Here is a 19,791-nt window from a genome sequence, read left to right as displayed (position 1 = left end):
TAAACGGACGTGACAGTAGCCAGTTTCGTGCGCCGCCGCCCTCGGCAGGCCTTTTTACCGAATTGGGACGACTTCCGGCAAGTACGCCAAACTCTCGATACCCCCGAAATTAGCACTTCTGGATTAGACAATTGGGCTGAACAAATTCTTAAAGATGCGAGGCACACAAGTATCGCGCTGGATCCGGAAATTTCTTCAGATGTGCTTGATTCCCACCTACAGCATTTGTGGGCTGCATAACGCAGTATACAACGTAGATGGCGCAAACAGAAGCACAACAGAAAACTGCGCTCGAAACTATCTCGCCTCAACGCTGAAATTGAGCAGTACTCCGCCCAGCTTGCCCAAGATAAGTGGCATGAAATCTGCAATAAAATGAAGGGAATCCTCGGAATGAAAAGCACTTGGTACCTCCTCAGGCATCTATTAGACCCCTCTCGTGCGAAGACCGAGCAGACCCATCGGCTTACAATGGTCACACAAAATTTCCCGGGTACCAATGAAGAACTACTAGACAAAGTTTGCTCCCTTATATGCCCACTGGTGACACCCAACAGCTCCCACTATATAAATGACCATCCAATACTGATCTTGATGCAGATATTACAGAAGCAGAGGTACGCAGCGCCCTCCTTGCTCTCCGCCCCGGGTCAGCCCCGGGGCCGGATGGAATAACCAATAAGATGCTCCATAACCTGGACGACTCCTCAATATCGGCTCTTACAGATTATTTTAACCACTTTTGGAAGCTCGGTTATCTCCCCCAGGCATGAAGGCACGCCCAGATCACCCTCTTTCCGAAACCAGGGAAGCCTCTTACCATCGATCACCTCAGACCCATCTCACTCACCTCATGCATTGGTAAAGTCATGGGGCACATCATCCTCTCTCGCCTCACGCTCCACCTTACATCTACTGATACTCTTCCGCATTCAATGATTGGCTTTAGGCCCGGGTCATCCACCCAGGACGTCCTGCTCCAATTATCTCGAGACGTAATAACACCTACTACCAAGCGCGACACAGCAGCAATATTGGCTCTGGACCTTACAAAAGCCTTCGATGGGGTCTCGCACGCCGCCATCATGCGCGGTCTAGAATCGATGGCCCCTGGGGAACGCACTTACAACTACGTGCGTGCGTTTCTCACGGCGCGCACGGCGTTTCTCCAAGTAGCAGATCTCAAATCGAAAATTCTCACTCTTCCCTCCATTGGTACCCCGCAAAGGGCTGTATTATCACCCCCACTCTTTAATATGGCCATTCTTAATATTCCCAAACGCCTAGAAGTAATACCCCACCTTCACTACAGTCTCTATGCGGACGATATAACGTAATGGGTAACAAGCGGTAATGACGCACAAATCGAGGACACCTTGTAGCAAGGGGCCCAAGCAGTTGCCGAAGAAGCTTTGCTGGCAGGCCTTGCGTGCTCACCCGCCAAATCTGAACTGCTCCTTCTACCATCTAAATTCGGATCGCGAAGCCCCCAAACATCGCAGTTTTCATAGATAATCACCTGATCCCACAGGTGCCTGCCCTTAAAGTGCTAGGGCTGGTAATACAACGAAACCGAGGAAACACACAATACATCTCAAAATTAAGCTCCCATGTAAATCAAACGATTGGACTCCTGAAACGAATTTCCGTTCAAAATCATGGGCTCAAAGAACAGGAGAGGCTACGGCTCGTACAGGCGTTTGTCATCAGCCGGATAACTTATTCCCTACACTACCTTCGCGTCACCAATGCGGATCTGGGGAAAGTTAATAATCTAATTAGAAAGGCATACAGGGCAGCACTGCATATTCCCCAGAATGCACCCACTGCCAGACTTGAACGCCTAGGCCTCCACAATACGGCTCAGGAGCTGATTGAAGCCCATCACATCAACCAACTCTGCCGACTTTCCACTACATCCACTGGTGAGCACATTCTAAAACGTTTGGGTATCCGCGCATCAGAGATCTACGACCCGAAGGTCCCCACCCCAAGAACCACCCATGCCTGTCTCCGCGTTCGTCGCCTTCCACGGAACATGCACCCCGAGTACCATAGGGCTCGCAGGGAGGAGCGAGCGCGAGCACTGGCGAAGATATTGCCCATACGACCAGACATCATGTATGTCGACGCGGCAGAATACCGCCATCACGGAGGCTATGCCCTCGCAGCCATCCACAGCCCGGATAGCCCCCCTGTTACCTCTCTTACCGTGCGTACCACCTCCCCAGCGGTGGCGGAGGAGGATGCAATAGCAGTTGCGTTAACGACCCGGCCTACTCCAACAATTATAATCACAGATTTGAAAACGGCCATCCAAAATTTCGCCCGTGGGTCAATTTCCCTCGTGGCATCCAAAATCCTCTCCAAAAATCCCCCGACCTCTCCGGTCGAACTCATTTGGACCCCGGCGCACACTGGTCTGGGAGGGAACGAGGCGGCCCACAATGCGGCACGAGGGCTCACTATCCGTGCCGGGGCTAGCCTCACCCCCTACCAGGGTGCCCGATCCGCGAGGGACCGACTTATCACCTATCACGACATCGTCGTGCATTACCGCCTCGCCCGCCGCCATTATCCCCCCGCTCATACAGGGCTCACCGACTATCAGGAACGCCACTCGCGACTTTTGCAAACGAATACCCTCGCTTGTCGGGCAGTACTGGATCGCATCTACCCCGCTCAGTATCCATCACCGAACTGCCTCCTCTGTGGCGCCCCGCCACACTTGTCCACTCCATATGGGCATGCCCCCAAGACCCCTTCCAGTATGTAAATAGTGATGAGCAGTGGGAGCGTGCGCTGGGCAGCTCGTACCTGGACGTGCAAACACTCTTGGTCACAAGAGCTGCCACCGTCGCCGCTAGACTCCAACCGGTGGCCACCACGCATTGCTAAACCACAAGACTCAATAAAAGTGTTTCTCTCTCTCTCTCTCTCGGACACACCTCTACGGACCCTTTAAACAGAGGAAGACTGCTTGGAGACGCCACTTCTGAACACCCATCTGGACACACTCATTCAAATTTGGAATTTTATGGTTATCACGGGGAAGCGAGCTACATCTGGGCGATGAGGCGCGCCGCAGTGGAGGGCTCCGGATTAATTTTGACCTCTGGGGATCCTCAACGTGCGCCCAAATCTCGTACACACGGGCGTTTTGTTTTTCGCTCCACCAGCAAAGCAGCCACCGCTGCCGGGATTGAACCCGCGTCCTTGCACTCAGCAGAACAGCCCCATCAGCAGCACTTAGCCACTGAGCCAACGCGGCGGGTAAACCGCCGCGGTGGCTCAGTGGCTATGGCGTTGTGCTGTTGCGCACAAGGACGCGGATGATTCCCGGCCGCGGCTCCCGTTTTTGTGATGGAGGCGAAAAGCAAAAACACCCGTGTGTTCGAGATTTGGGCGCACGTTGAAGAACCCCAGGTGGTCAAAATTAATCCTGAGCCTCCCAATATGGCTTGCCTCATCGCCTGGGTAGCGCCAGGGCGTTAAATCTTATAATCAATCAATACGAGGCGTATTCTCTCTCGTCGCAGCGTTTTTGTTATTATGCAACGAAGGGCAAACTTTCAGTTAAGGTTAAAGTACAAAACAACTCAGTGTACAGAGCAGGGAAACGCACACAAGGGCAAGATAAGGACATACGTATTCCTCCTGCGTAGTTTTTTCTGCGCTGTAGTCTGAGTAATGTTAAACATACTCGCCCAGTTTTCAACCTTACCAAAATATAAAACGTTTTCTTCCTAGCCGACGTTTTGGCTAGAAATGTTGGTTTCGTGTACAACTTAGCCGAAAATAATTGCTAAACTTTATTTCAGCAGTCTCGAGAGGAGATGGCCGCGGAAGAATGGTTTGTCCGACCTATCACTGCTGCTGACAGCGAAATGGGTGAATGCTATTGCATTATAAATATTAAGTCGCTCTCCCCTAGACGCCTAAATTGTTTGCCGCCTTCATACGATTCAAGCCGCCGGGGGGCGATGAATTAAACTTGCCATCGGAGGGGCTGCACTCTATCGCTTTCGTTATATCAGATGAACCTACAATAGCCGACCGATTTTTATAACCTGGAGGGGGAAGAAAAATAGACAGAATAAAAGAGCCGTCCGAAAAATCCGCGAGTGGCAAAAACGATTCAAAGTTTGTTCAAACAGGACTGAAGAAGTCGGCAATGGTTCCTCGCCTTAAATTCATCCTTCGTGTTAGAACGTCTGGCCGCATCTCTGCATGCGTCACGTTTTCTTCGTAAACACTGGACAGTGTACAGGCTACGGGGTGAACCACATGGAACAATGGCTACCGATCAAGTAAGAGAGAACGTGTGCGATGCGCAACACAGGACATACCAGATGATGATGTTGCCTATAGTTAAAATCACTTGATGCCTAAAAATAAGTGGTGCCTAGAAAAAAGAACTGCGGCGTGGATGACCCGTTTCGGGGTACAGAGAGTGCTTACTACATGCAAAATTATCTTCTCCAAGGTCAAAGTTTGTTACCCCGGCGGGAGTCAAGGCAACCCCGTCCAATCTAAAGCTTGTCAGGTGGCTTAGGATTCAAAAGGAAATCGTCCTGGAGTAGCACCGTGGCTCTGTCGCCGAAAAGTTAGTTCGGAAAAATGAACTTTTGGCTTTATTTTGTCTGAAATAGCCGTTGTTCATATACAATCTTCAAAGGCACAAATGACGGTTCCTCGGAAATGTCCTGAATATCCAGCAAGTCCGAATTTCTGGAGTCCGAAAAAGAAGGCCGCTACTGTAAATCATTTCTGTCCGGGAGTAACGCGGGTAGTACGGCTTTTACGCTTGTACATATGAAGTTTGTTGCCGATTGTATGCACCCTGTACGCTGCGCTAATGAGTGGTGCCCATTCGGATGCAGCAAGTTTGCACCTCAAGCAACAACGGAGTAAAATAACTTTCTTAGAACTATACAACTCGCTTGCGTTATCAATTATCCACAGCTGTTTCCCAGCTAGATATATTCGATAGGTGTCCACAATGCGGAAACGGGTAAAAAGAACTTCTAATGTTGATTTTGGCCAAAAGTAAAGGGGTACGTTTGGACATTAACCAAATAAAGTAATTTTGCGGAGCACTCAAGAACTTGAGCGTATAATAAGTCGCGAAACTACTGTGATGCCCGCAATATGAACGAAATACCCCTGTGTTAACATTGCTTTAATTATTACCTAATGGTACGGTAGGGAGATAAGTTACGTCATGCTACTATGAACGGTGTCGGGCTGCACGATTATTGTCTGTAAATAAAGAAACTCGGTCAGCACTTTCGACGAACGCTTTCACACTTTCCTTCGCGTTTGGAAGCCCTGCGAAATCTATAGTTATCGTCAGCCTCAAGCATCACGGCCAGATTTCCTTGCCGCGAGAGATATGCCTTCGGTTTCTGCTTAGCTTTTGAGCATTTCTTTCTAAAGTGGCCGCCGCCGACTGCGTTCATTGCTGTCACTGAAAGAAGGCCGGTCAATACCCACTACACCGCCATAATTACGTAATTCCGGCGGGCGAAGAAAGCCAATAGCGGGAAAGAGAGAAAAAGGGCCCATCTCCCCGCGAGGGGGACTCGAGTAAATGCGTGGCATAGGGGGTGGGTGTATTGCGTTAACGTTTACTGTTTGGGGAGTTGGTGGTAGTGAATGCGTTGTATCAGCAGCTTCTTGACGTAGTTTGAATGAGTCAAGGATATAAGGCGCGTTCGTAGCCTCCATTCTGTGTCGGCTTTGTGGCGCAGTGGGTAGAGCACCATGTACATTGCGTTCCGCCCGCAGGGTCGAGGGATCGAAACCACGCGCCGGATAGTATTTTTTTATATAGTGTAGGGGGAGGGGTGCGGACTACGACTACGGACGTCAACGCGGGTGACATCGTCAGTTACTGAAATGCTCTGCATTTAAAAATCTTTTGAGCAAGTTTCTAAGTCATCTGATGTGCATAAAGCCTTAATTTTCGGCTGAGGTACTTTGGGACCCTAATCGAAGTACTGGATTTTGTTTACTAGGGTCGCGGGCGTTTGAGATTGCAAAAAGAGTTTGCCGGGTCCCTTCAATACATCCGCGGTATGAAACCTAGGTAAAAAAAAATGACAATTTCAAACTTACAAAAACAGATTTTGTAGTTTGGACGGGGGGGGGGGGGGGGGTTAAAATGTAGCTTTGTGAAAAACTACCCCATCTCCCCAAAAAAAGAAAACAAAACACCAAGCTAAATGGTTTTCGCACTTGTGCATTCTTTCCTAAATCAGGAAAACGCGACACCACTATATATAAGCGCAAATTCGCTGTCCTTCTTGTTCAGGGTAATTTCGTTCTCTTCGAGTCCCAGCGGGAGGCGCGCCTGTTCGCCTTGGAGGTGATCGTAGAAGCGTACGGCGTTGTCTGTAATGCAAAGCGAAAGTGGTTCATTACGTAGATCACACCGGTATACTACCACGCACCTTTTGCCTTGAAATCCCAAAGAAGCACATGATTACCAGCAGCTACGAGCCTTATCGCAACATGCGCGCTGTGAACTTTGCGGGGTCAGTGTCCTTGTTGTTTCCGTTGGGTTGGTTGGCACTCATTTAGAGCAACGAAGCAGGCAATGAGCTATGGGCCGGTTCCGTGTAAACTCTGCCACCTCAAGTGCTTACTTTTTTTTTGTTTCTGCGGGGATTGAGCCTTGCTTTTACGATTATAATGATAACATCGCCTGTATGCACAAAGGTTTCCCGCAATTTAGCTGTCTGTAATAAGTGCTGTATATTTCTTTATTAACTTCACAGTGTTTCATCCCTGCAGATCGGTGTCCTAAAATTTACAACAGACTGCGCGGGGCCATTATAAAGCTGTTCATATTTGAGCATGACCGCAATTAAGTGTTATTATTTCACACTGTTAGAGTTACTTCAGAAGTCTGTTTTTTGTAAAGAGGACTCCAAAATGGTGCATTGGATTGCTTGCGAAACAACCTCGCGGCCTGATGCCTTATCCTTTATCATTCTTGCGTAGCCGCAGTGAGAAATGAATAGAGAAGGGATAACCATATTACTGTTTCTACAATTTAAAAAAGAGAGGCTACACACTGTCGTACTGACGAAGCATTCAGTTAGCTATGATCAGTTTCCAGCAAAAACTTGGTTGCCACCTCCTGATAGGATTCTAGTACTTGTCCTTAAATTAAAGGCGAAAAAGCCGTGCTCAGGCGAGCTTGAGAAGCCACTTTTTTTTTTCATGTACCACGTCCAAGCAGTCGTTGAGGAATTTGGTTCCAACCAGACCCCGCCCCCCAGCCCATTAGATAGCCCCGCGGCGCACAACCCCGCTGCCACGCGCCACTGCACAGCAGACGCTGCTTTCTCTGTGGGAGTTCGCGCGCTCCTGAGGCGTCGACCGCCGATTGTAACCTTTAAACTCTCTCCCCCCCCCAACCTTCCTTTCTTCCCCATGCTGACCTACGCGTCCACCTTCTGTAATAAAGTTTTGTTATGTTATGTTATTCATCTACCGTACACTTTGCTCCAAATATGGCATGACAAGACGGGTACTAGCCTGTTTACCCTAGGGTATCATGATTACAATGGCTCGTTCCGTATTCAATCACAAATGTTCAAACTGCAGCTTGCGAGTGGTCGACACGAGCGGTGTTGCCGTGTATTGTGATGTATCGGTACATCAAATGGCGATCTGTACGCACAGAAATTAGTTAAGCAGTTTTTGAAGTAGGTATCTCAAGCGCCGCTGGGAATGCTGGAATATTTACGGTTCCGAAAAAAAATTGTTATGTTAGAGTGGATAACGCGCGAGATGTCAACCATGCAACAATTAATGCCGCAAGGTTGCAAATCACTTCCTTTCATTTCCAAAGTCTGTAAGAGGATATGTCATCGTCTCTTTGCCAGCTTTTCGAACCACGTCCATACGCTCAAGTGGGCAAGGGTTGGGTCATGAAAAGGGCTTTCAAGGTTTGCGCCCGCCGTGGGCTGAGTTGCACGCGCCCCAACCGAGATCTTCTTGTTTAGTTGAGTGACAAATGGAATAAGTAATTAAAAAAGATGCAAGTTGTTGGTAGCGATGTAACGGCGTAAAGCTCGTACCGTAACATGAAACCAAGAGGGGCACACAGCACGAGGAACTGTTAAAACAAAAACAGAAAAGCGTTGAGCACAGTGGCGCCCCGACCAAGAATGCAGTTGACCATTATTCGTGCGGGAAAAATAGTTTGCGAGAAGGCAAAAAATAACAGTAGAACGATCACTGCATATGTGCAGAAGCACGTCTAGAATAGCAGAGTTAAAAGAATTGCACCTTTTGTTCGGGTGTTGTTGAATTGTCGAAAACAATTGGTCGGGTGTGCCCAAGCCGATCTGGTAATAATTTGGCCAAGCGCAATAATTTTTGAGGGCTGCTTCGTCAAGATGTTTAATGCAGTTGCATTTTCCAAAGCAAGCTAGGTCATTAATGAAGTGGTGATAAGAATGCCCGAAATAAGCTCTCCACAGGAGAGACCGCCTTGCCCCGTTAAAACAGGTTTCGAAAAATGATCCTGTTATGATACAGAGTGGGGCTTCTATTTAAGATAATTTCGGTACAATGTACTCGGTATTTCGGAAGAAAATTTTAGATTGTTCAAGATAAGGAATAGCTTATAATATCCGATACAAGTCTAGGCACGTATTTGTGTGCAAAAAACGCTAACCCGCGCAAATTGACATATCCACATGGGGACACACAAAGCGTGCCTGCGTGTCCCAAAGATCGACATCCAGTGCTTGTAATATGTGGCGTGACATATAAAATGGGCCCATGTTCAAAATTCTGAGATGGCCAAATTCAATTCGGAGTCCTCCATTACGGCGCGCCTCATAGCCCAAGCCAATTTTAGGCGCAAAACATCCACAGGCTCCGAATTTGATATGTTATGAGATAGCGAGATTTAAAAAACATCAATGTTAGCAGTTTTCATACATACCTGCGCTGTCAACGGTAAACAAACAGATAGAATCAATGTGGGCAGGCTACTTAAAAAAAATTAAGGGCAGCTTCGCACTAGTGGAACGAAGACTGTGCAAACAGCGAAGCTGGAGGCCTCATCTAGCTTATTCTTGGTTCAGCTAACTTTGTGCGTGGTTATGCTTACAGACTCGGTCAAGTTTTCTGGTGATTTATGCGTTGAGACTGTCAAGTTTTCAGCGTGGTGTCTTCGTTAGTCCCCCATAATGTAGGTATATACAATGTACGCGTGCCCACCGGCTTTGCGGTGAAGCTCCAAGAGTAGCGAAGGGCGCAGCTAGACGAGCGGTTGCTCAAACCGGTGTAGTTGGCACCGTTAGGCTTGTGTGGACTGGCGTGTGGTACGCTAAATGAGATGTTGCTTAACGTTATAGCATTTACGCCTATTGGCTTGTTTTGTGTGGGCATTAAGTCTTTCGTTGACAGAAACTGAACCAATCGCTGCAACAAGCAATAGAGCAGGCATGCCTGTGAACCGTTTCAAAAGCCGTGGTTGTACCAGTTGCATTGCACCTCCGACAGGTGGCGACACGAATCCGGAACCTGCGTAGCGAGGCAAAGCCACGCTAAAGCTGGGGTGCCGGTGCACATGATGACGTCAACGCACGACCAGGTTTTTCTGGGCACGTTTGCCGGCCCAACCAGCAGCTTAAACAGCATCGCTGTTAAAATTGTGAAAACATTGGCCTTTCGTTGCTGGGGACCACGCATCCCATAGCAATCAAGTAAAGGAAACAAGTGCGTAATAATTGTGGAATAGAATGAAATCCTAACGTGATTGTGCACATTGTCCCGGGAAAGGAGAAATAGAGCGCATTTTTTAGGTGGCCTGAAAGGGCCAGCCCTGCCCAATACCGGACGGGTTGCTTAAAATGGTAAAATAGTGCACCAGGATTTAACGAAAATGCAAGCAAAAAGGCCTCACAAACACGCTCATTAAAAATAAGGAAAGCACATCAATGTATAGGTAGAGATAGAGAGAAAAAGAGTAATAGAGTGTTTAAAGTTGTCGTTTCCCGCAACGGCTTTTAGCGGGCCAAAAGGGGCACTGACACAAAAATTTTGCATGTTGTTTTTTTTGTTGCGATAAGTAGCTAGTGACCTACTTATAACCTGTAGAAACCTCATTTGCTTCAGGGTGCGACGGTTGTTTAATTAGAGGCATTTTCAATGCGGCCAGTCGCAGTTTCGGTTTCAGCGAGTGCCGCGAAACGATGGATTTTGTGGATTTTGTGTGAACAAAGCTGACCACGTGACCGTCGGAGGGATATCACAGAGAAGAGCCGCCGTAGCACTGTCGAATCCGCATCGACGGCAGTTTCTGCGAATGCACCCACGTACTGATCTCGTGAGGCGCTTAATTAAAAAGCGACCGTGGATGTGACGCAGGCGCTGCGAGTGCAAATGCTACCGCTCGCGGCTAACGAACGACGCGCGACGATCGAGACGGTGGGTGGCAAGACGCGCGCTGGGAGCAGCCGGCCGGTCTGCCTACAGGTCCGCCTACAGATGTGTTCGGCTCAGCACTGCGGCGGATATTCGAGTGCCGCTCTCGTAAGCGGTGCAGATGACAATTTTTAATGCAACCCGCCATCGCATCATTAACTCCTTTCTCATGTAAGCCACCATGGTCGGGACTTGGGGACAATTTCGTGCAGCGGTAACAAGTTATCACTCGAGCTACCTGCGCCGGCCTGGGCCACTTCGCGGCCGTGGCCGCCGCCTGCACAGCGACCGTGCGGCTAGCTCAGTGAGCTTTTCGTGCCTCCGGCGCGTTTTCGCATCCAATGGTAATAAACAGTAATAGAAACAGAGTGCCTGGAATCGCTGTAGAACTTTGGTCGCGGCCAGCTGCCCGATTAGCTGACGAAATCACGGCGCCTCCGCCGCCAACGATCGGGTCGTTCGTTCTCGAGAGAAGAAGCTCCGCCCTCCGGCCCTCCGATTGGAGCGGCGAGCCGGGCGAGCCGGCGGAAAACGCCGGTAGTGCGGAAGCGGCAAACACAAACTCGTGACGTGTTTGGATGTTGTTTATTTACAATTGCGCGTGGTCCTCTGCTGGCTGCTCGGTTGCGTTTCGCACACTTCAAAATTTATTTTAAATATGTTCTAGGCTGTATTCCCCTAAAACAGACTAGGCAAAAGCATTTTTGTTGCTTAAACGCGTTCGACAATTTTCGGAAATCAGCCTAAATACACTGCACCTCACTTATGCTAGTTTCTCTTAAGAGTTATGGTTTATGCCCAGGGGACGAAGAAGATGTTCTGGCTGAAGTACTGAAGCAGCTCAGGATGACGACACTTAGCAACGAGGAGTGCCAGAAGCGGGTCACCTTCAATATTCTGGACACCTCCATCTGCACAGAACACTCCGACGGCTCTACGTGTCACGTAAGCTCTTATAAGACGCGTTTTTTTAAACCCACAGTTGCAGTTCAGCTATACCGGGCCTGAATCAGCGTGATTATGGGAGCGTTTATTCCAGTTAATCCAGAATACGCTTGTAGAGGAGACCAAGAAGAGATCTAAGATCGCATAGGCAACATTTCATTGCCGTTGAAGTACGGGTTAGACATTGATGAGCGCTTGTTAGAAGCCCCCCATTCCTGACTTTGGGGATGATGCCTGTTGTTGTCAGCAAACGTTCATTGGAATGGAAGGTGGAGATAACGTCCGGAGTTTTTTAACACGACCTCCGGTAGTTTTTTAAACCAAAGCTGTTAACGGCTGGGTTACCGTGCATTGTTGTGTCGATCAACAAATTTCGGTGTGCAAAACTTTACTCCGAAGTTTTGGGAATAAGCGCGCGTGGAGTGCCATATGTTGTCAGGCATTGACGCGCTTGCTTGTTTGTTTTTGTGTGCTTGCTTTCATTTGGCTGCACAGTTCGTCTGCTCCGCAAGCTTTTGTTTTCCAATCAGAACTTCTCTTATCTCGTCGCAATGAGTAAGCTGCGGGCATCGTAGAATCAAGTGCGCGGGGCGTCGAAAATGTCCAAGTTAGCGTGACGTCAGAACACCTTTTTAAAGGTGCCGCGCCCTGATTTTCCACCACAAACGGATAGGTCTGCAACGCCCCCTGCTCGTTCTCAACCAATTCCACGCCACCAACCGACATTGAATGTCGCCGAAGAACGGCTAGTCGCAGCTCGACTTCCGTCAAGAGTTCGTACCTTGGTTCAAACTTTTGCCTCACCTCCTCTTCGCTGATTTTCACTCTCACAGTGTTGGTTGTGTCATGCTTCTTGCCTGAAATATTTTGAGAATATGCAGAAAGCGGGCATCACGAGCCCTATTCTCAAAACCGACCGTCACCTTGAAACCACGCTGTATCGACATACAAATGCAAGAATTCTTTCGTTTGGGAGTTGCGTGAAGTCACAAGGGAGTCACAAGGGAGGTCCCGTGAAGTCACAAGGGAGGTCCCGAGGAGAACCACCTCGTGCAGGGCCCAGAACGTCGCGCGAAACTACGCGCGCAGTAAGCGTCGTTTTCAGCCAGGAATCATCTTTCTACAGCTTCCCGCCCCTTCACGCCACTCCCGAAGCGACGAACACATTCATTCGCATGCCGATAGCGCTTCGTTTCAAAGTGACGGCCATTGTTTTAGACAATTGGGCCCCAGGTCCCGTTTTTCTTCTTCTGTGAAATGATAGCTAAGTTTATAGCGACCCAGTGGCGAACCGCATACGGGAGAGAGGGCTGCTTTACAATATGCTTCACGACAGACTTTCTTGTTCTCAAACCTGGCTAGGTATGAGCATACGTCTCCTTATTTCAGACAGCTTCGGGCCCTTCCAATTTATAACCTGTAAAATTGCGACTGCCTGAAATTGCGTACTCACAAATGAAAAGCGACCGTGGTTCATTCTTATCAATGTATGTCGATACTGAATGTCATTATAATTTTAGATAGTTTTAAAACACCACGAACTAGAAGTAAATATAGCGAACAAATTTTAGCTCGGCAGATTCCAAATCTTCTCCTCTCGCTTACCCGCTTTCATTACCCATCTCCCCTTCCACCTGACTGGGTTGTATGCAGGCGACCTCCCAAATGAGTTCAAAAAATCCCCAGTCCACTTCTTTTCCACTTTCTATTTCTATAAATCACTCAGTCACTCCCTGACTCACCGAGTCAAGAACCGCAATGGTTGCGTCTAAACCTCAGTGGAAACGATTATTGGCATCAAGGCTAGTTAGTTTTACATACTGCTCATACGCGCTGACTTAGGGCCTAAACAGAAAAGGAACAACCCAAAGACAAGACGATGCGCAAACTAATAACTCGTTTAATTCTCCATAAGAAAGACTAATATGCAGAAAACGTCTGTGGTACAAAATTTAAATAATATGAATGTTATAACAAGAAGGTGCTAACCCATCACAGCCCCTCTTCTCTCAGTTCCTCTGCGCGTTCGCGAGCATCTCGACCTCGCTATCTCTGAGGGTCACTGGCACGTTAAAAGCCACCGGTTTCACAAGCGCGAAACCCAGTCCTCATTACAAGTTTGTCAATAAAACGTTGCTTCTGGCTGCGCAGGGTGACAGTGGTGGCCCCATGGTGCGACGAAACGACAACGGTACGTGGATCCTGGAGGGCGTGCTCTCGGGAGGCCCCAGAAAATGCGGCACGGTCACCGCACCGATGCGGTTCACGCGCGTGTCACGCTTTGTGCGCTGGGTGAACGAGTACAGGCGCCGAGACGCCGAAGGCGACATGGAAGACTTCTGCAAGCCTAAGCCTAAGAACAAGCTAAGCGCGGTTCTGGAGCAGTTAGGCCTTGGCAAATAAAACAGAAATGCCTTTTCAGCTGAACAACTCTTATTGTTTGTATAACTAACGCATATCAGAAGCAGACACCGGGGCTGGACAAGTTTCTGTTACTGTATCAAGATGCCAATCATCACTTCGGACGCGGCATAAAAATAAAGCTTCCTTTTCCGCTTTCTTTCAGAGTGCACCGTGCTGTGTGTGTCCGCAGCGGACCAACTGGACAGCACTGCGGTGTGAAATGCTGCACGCATAGCCTATTGATAACATCAGTTTTCTTAAAGTGACGGACCACCGACTTTTGTCGAGTATATGTCGTCTAGCTCATATAAAAGCCGGCGTTATATATAGTGAGGTAACCACCAGAAATTCAGCAACAAATTTGCGCAAATAATTTTATTTTGGCACTGAACTTTTTGAAATCCGAAAGGTGGCTGTTCGTAATGTACAAACGTGACTATATATATATAACGTGTCCTGCTCACGTGACCTGCAAACCGTGCAGCTGAAATTGCCAAAGCGTTTACTCGCTTATTCAAAACCTTGAACACCTTTGTATAAGTTTATATTGTGTATCTATTTTAAAAAAATCCTTTTGAAAATTTTAAGAACACGCCACCCGCCGCGCTGTGTTGGGCGCAGTGGGGCTAACTGAACCCTCATGCCCAGAATCAACGACGGCGTTCAGTAAACACACACAGTGAAGGAGCTTCCTGCATGTGTTCTACGTTGTGTGACGATTCTGCGTCAGTGAGGGGCGTTTATTGTGCCGAAATATTCGTTTTTACTTTCCAAAAACGACAATGGCAGCTTAAAAGAAGAACGCGCCCGGGGAAAATCGAACAAGCAACCTCCACAACACGAATCCAGCATTCACGCAATTTCTCATCCATCCCAACAGATGGCCACTTCGTGCAAAATAGTGTATATCATACTCCATCTATACGCACATCTGTCTGCTCCTAATGATTAAAAGAACAAGTAAAGAAATAAGAAAGCTGGCAATTTACAATTTTTTATGCTGGGGACAAGCTTTTAAATACCGGTTTTCATCTGGCATACAGACAAAAGTATGTTGCCACGCTACTGTATGTCATGGTTGCCAGCCTTATTTTTAAGCGGACACGTACGGCTCGCAGATCTAAAGATATCGATTTAACAAGTTCTAGGGCGCTGTCCGCAAAACCGTTTGGCGTGAAGGTGTTTAAAGGGATGCCCTTTAATTTGGGATAGAGAACATATTAGGCGTTTTTTTTTTTCGAAACGAGCCAGATTCACCTTTAGTGAATTTGAGAAACAGGCGGAAGTTTGTTACCAGACCTAAATGCAAGGCTGTCAAAGCTATTTTATGGTATATTTTACATGTCAGGTAGGAGAAGTTTATGGCCACAAGTAATTAAAAATTATGCGGTGAATTTCAGCAATTTTGGGGTGATAAGTTTGCATTTGGCTCATATCGAATTGAAACACTCAAGTTGATGCGGTATTCGTATGAGAACTTTACATAAATTGGCTTTGAAGGATGGTGCGATTGAGTGTTGGCGGAAAAGGCATTATATGAAAAGGGCTTCAAGAACAGTATAAACATACATCCGGAGCGGGTGAGTCTCCTTGACACCATTAGCAGCTCTTTTCAAATCGTTCCCTGGGATTATTTTCTTATGCGCGCCTGAAGGCACTCAAAAAGTAAGCATGCTTCATTGCATGGCCATGAATTTCCGAAACGCTTTGCAAGAAGGCTGCTGATATATTCTTCTTCACCTTAAATGAAGTGGTTCGTACTCTCAAAGGGGGAAAGCGTGGGGGTGGTTCGCCAGGGTTTGTAAGCGGCGGTTATTTAGTTAAGTACTAAAATGGTAAGTATGGTAGTAACAAGATAAACATAGCCAGAGTTACTCCGTAGGGACGGAAGCAACGAGATGAATTCATTGTTTCACATATCTCTCAGTTTCACTTCGTTCCCTTCTTCCGTTCACATCGTCGTTGTCATCCACCAAAAAATCTTTCGAAAACCTCCTAATTACCCCTTCATAATAAGCCAGCTCCGAAAAGCAAAAAAAAAACAAAAAAAAAATCTGAAAACACACACGAATAAGTCTGAACAGTGAAGCCAAAAGTTAACTCCCATTGGGAAAAAGGATTTGGCTCATTTTTGATAGAAAATACGGTCTGCGTAAACGTTTGCAGGGCATTATTTCACCCATTTTCTTGCCACGCCTTTTTTAGGGGGTAGTTGCCGGGTTTTTCTTGTCAGCGCAGTTTTATCTGAGTTTCACCAAGATGGCAAGCTGGGCGAGTTGGTATTGGTTCATGGTGATAGAAAATAGCCAGCGCAAGGAAGACGAGGACGAGGAAGGTAACAACAGACACAGCGCGGCACTCACAACTGAATTTTTATTGGAAAAGAAAAAAACATGCGCGGTTTTTGGTGTATATATGTTTTTCCTTTTCCAATAAAAATTCAGTTGTGAGTGCCGCGCTGTGTCTGTTGTTACCTTCCTTGTCCTCGTCTTCCTTGCGCTGGCTATTTTCTATTATCTGAGTTTGTTTCGGTTTCTGGATCTGGCTCATTAAAAAAAAACACCTCTTATACTCGACAAAAACAGGTTGTCTGTCCTTTAAACATATGTATAGAGTGCAGTTCCGAAGGTGCTGTAAAGGGGCTCTGCATCACTTCCGATAAACGCCTTAACTCTTCCGTTCGCGCCTGGAATCACTGCGAAGGCTATAGTTATCGCCAGCACGTGGGGCCTCTGCGTGATTTGCTCGTCCCAGCAGATACGCTTTTAATTTCTGGTTTGCTTTTGTAGCTTTCCTATTAAAGTGACCGTAGAAAGCGTTTAGTGCGGCAACTGAACGAAAGCTGGCCAATAGCCGCTGCACCGCTGTAATGCCACGATTCCAGCGGTCGAAGAACGCCAAGACTAGGACACAGAAAAAAAAAATTGAGCAAATTTTTAAGTTATTTGATGGACATGGAGCAGTTTTTTGGTTGAGGTATTTTAGGCTGCCTAGTCTAAGTATTTGATGTTTTGGTTGGCGACGTTCTGCAAGCATTTAGGATTTTGAAGTAAGTTGAGAAACGTGTTGCAGGGCAACATTATTCAATTCACTAAAGTGACATCCTCCGTTTTTTTTTCTAGCGAAACGCCACGGCTGGCACTGGGTTGCTCTTTCCAAACCAACCTAACATAGTTTAAAGTATACAGAAAAGCATTTAAAACACCGGAAACTAACCTCAGCCGTACAAATTTTAATTGGAGCTAAACCTGGAAGTTGATCCAGCAAACCATCTGGTTGAACCATCGCCCTTGGCATCAACAAGCGAAGAAAAAAACTTCTACGCCACTATTGCAGACGTTCTGAACTGGCCAGCCTCGCCTTATATATTAGAATCCTGTCGGACTACATGGTAGTCATGCATAAAGCACTGAACCAGAATACCGTCGGACTGCACTCAAGACACTGCGTTTCTTAAACTGGCCGCAAAATAATTGCTCTAAGTGAATGAGCTGGAGGATTCGGGGACTTTTGACGATATCAAGAGAATATAATGTATTTCTGGTTAGGGTTCAGCAAAAGCGGAAAAAGGACAAAAGGAACAAATTTTAATGACTTCGACCCTACTTTCCTTCGGCGCAGGGGGTGAAATTGTATTTTCTATTATCTGAAAGTGCGTAAAGGTGATCGGCAACACTTTGGATAAATACGCTAACTGATTTCATTCGCCTCCGGAATCACTAAGAAAGTTGTAGTTATTGCCAGAACAGAGCGGCATTGCGGGATTTGCTCGTCGCAGCAGATACGCCTTCCGTTTCTGCTTTGCTCTTGTGGCTTTTCTTTCAAGTGGCCGTGGAATGAGTTCATTGTTGCAATTGAAAAAAAAAAGCAGGCCAATAGCCGCTACACCGCTGTAATGACGCAATTCCAGCGGTCGAAGAACGTCAAGACTGGGAAACAGAGAAAGGTTTTTTGAGCAAGTTTCTGAGTTATCTGATGGGAATAGAGCCGTACGATTTTGGCTGAGGTAGTTTTCGATCCCCTTATCTACGTGCTGGCTGTGTTGGTTGAGTACGTTCCGCAAGCAGTTAGAATTTGGAAAAGAAAATTGAGAAAAGTGTTGAAGAAATAAAAAAAAACAAAAATGGCGTACAGGCAGCGTGGGTACAAAATCGATAATCGATAACTTTAAAAACACTCGAAACAAATTCTTTCTGCCGGAACTATTTCGAAGATAGAAAATAAACGCATTTTTGCTGTGTCTGCGTCAGTTGCTGTCAGTGGTCACTATAAGGTTGTACATACGCCTCCAACAACGTGTCTCTTTAGTCCAAGCTTGGTTATCTAGATACCTGGTAAACTAATAGGATTGTGTTCAAATGAAACTTGATGCCAAGTGCGCATACATTGTGAACCACATATCTCGAAGGTGCCCAGAACTTTCGCTTCCTCTCTGTAAAGATATGAGGCGTGTTGTGTTTCCAAGCGTTACAGTGGTTCATAAAACAGTTCAGTTATGGTGGCTGGGAGGCAATTTTCTATTCAACAGTAGTAAAAAGATATACATAGCTTCTCCCGTCCTGTTTCTACATGCGATAAAGGTGAATTCTCTCTGGCGTGTAGAAAAACAACGCTAGGTAGGACACAGCTCGAGTGTGAAGGAATACTCACGAGGAATACGTCGAAGAATGTGCGCCCATTGACACTAATACATGATCCAATCAAACAACACTGATAACGACAGGCTTTTTTCCGAACCGGTGCATAACCGTTGCTCTTCATTGGCAGATTCAAATGACTAAACTATCGAGGAAATAAGATGTTGCGCCGGACATGCCAGGCACACCCAAATGAATCAAAGGCATCGATGATGTGATATACCCTGACCCGGCAACCTCGACATGCACAGCGCCCGAATGATATCCTCAATCAGCCGAGAAGGGCGGCATAAAATGAACGCACCGGTTGCCCTCCTCCCAGACGCGAGCATCCTCCTCTATTTTTAATTGAAACGCGACCGGTTCATTGTCGAACTAACGACCCCGTGGTAATGAAGTGAACACGAACCGGTTTAAGGGCGTGAACTTGAAACAAGCTTGCTTGAGAGTCAAGTTTGACCTGCCAATCTCGCATTGACAGTGACATAGAGGCGTCAATGCCGTATATGTCGGTGCTCAAAGAGGACCCGCGGCGAATGCACGGACGCCGCCACCTCGGAAGTCGCCGATTCACTGAAGCGTTCGGCTGATATGATACGCCCGGAGGACCACAGGCAGCCGTTTTTGTCCCTGCATTAAACGCTCGAATGCGCGCAGCTGGTTTGGCCAAGCGCGGCAGAGTAGATCCCTAGTGCGATGACGCCTATTTGGGTCACCGAGGGTGGACCTTTGTTGTGGGCTACTCTTGCCGGCGGCATGCACAGGGATGCGTCCCTGATTCGATTGGTCGGTGCCAGGACATTTGTCCGAATGAATGTCCGATAGATGACAACAGATGTACACCGGAGCGGACGACATTAGTCCAGGCTGCCGCATTCATTGAGGTGAGTTGCCGATTTGATTTTTGCGGGAAAACAAAACGCGCCATGGTGAACCTTAATTAACGTAAGGTTAATAAATATTCTAGGTTTGCGTGAAGCATCACAGTGCCGTGTGCTTCGAAGTAAACACCAGCCAGTCGTCCTGTTTTTTCCACTACATGTTTCGCTCCCTCCTGTACGTTACGCACAAAGACTTGATTGCAACGTCTTCTCTAGTTTTTGGGGAGTGCTTCCGGGCTTTACCAAGAAGAGAGCAAACCATTTCTGTTTACCAACTTTAGACAAGAGATAGCCACTAAGATGTTCGAATCTGATGCTAGTGAAAATAGAGCCATCTCTGGAGTCCTTGAAGCCCGTAGGTTGACCTTAAGTCGTGTGGCGACTGTTTGAACAGTAACAATCAGGCCCTTTTCAGGCCTTTTTCTGAGAATGGTGGAACATTTTGTCCTTCAGTTTGAACGAGCCCTGCT

At 47.2% G+C, this 19,791-nt stretch overlaps 1 protein-coding gene across 1 annotated transcript in view; it reads left to right on the top strand.

Moving 5' to 3' along the window:
• Nucleotides 1–13,830, top strand: part of LOC144146449 (transmembrane protease serine 9-like) — a 44,131-nt gene extending 30,301 nt beyond the window's left edge. Inside the window, exons 10-11 of the mRNA XM_077678404.1 lie at nucleotides 11,258–11,400; nucleotides 13,552–13,830. Coding sequence (XP_077534530.1) covers nucleotides 11,258–11,400; nucleotides 13,552–13,803 — 395 coding nt within the window. The 3' untranslated portion in view covers nucleotides 13,804–13,830. The remainder of the gene's footprint in view (nucleotides 1–11,257; nucleotides 11,401–13,551) is intronic.
• Nucleotides 13,831–19,791: the final 5,961 nt, after the last annotated feature.

Source organism: Haemaphysalis longicornis, unplaced genomic scaffold (genome assembly GCF_048455015.1).
Source record: "Haemaphysalis longicornis isolate Haplotype H1 unplaced genomic scaffold, Haemaphysalis longicornis Haplotype H1 scaffold_7, whole genome shotgun sequence".
NCBI lineage: Eukaryota > Metazoa > Arthropoda > Arachnida > Ixodida > Ixodidae > Haemaphysalis > Haemaphysalis longicornis.
Note: the sequence above shows the minus strand (reverse complement) of the source record. Positions and strands in the feature narration are given on the sequence as shown.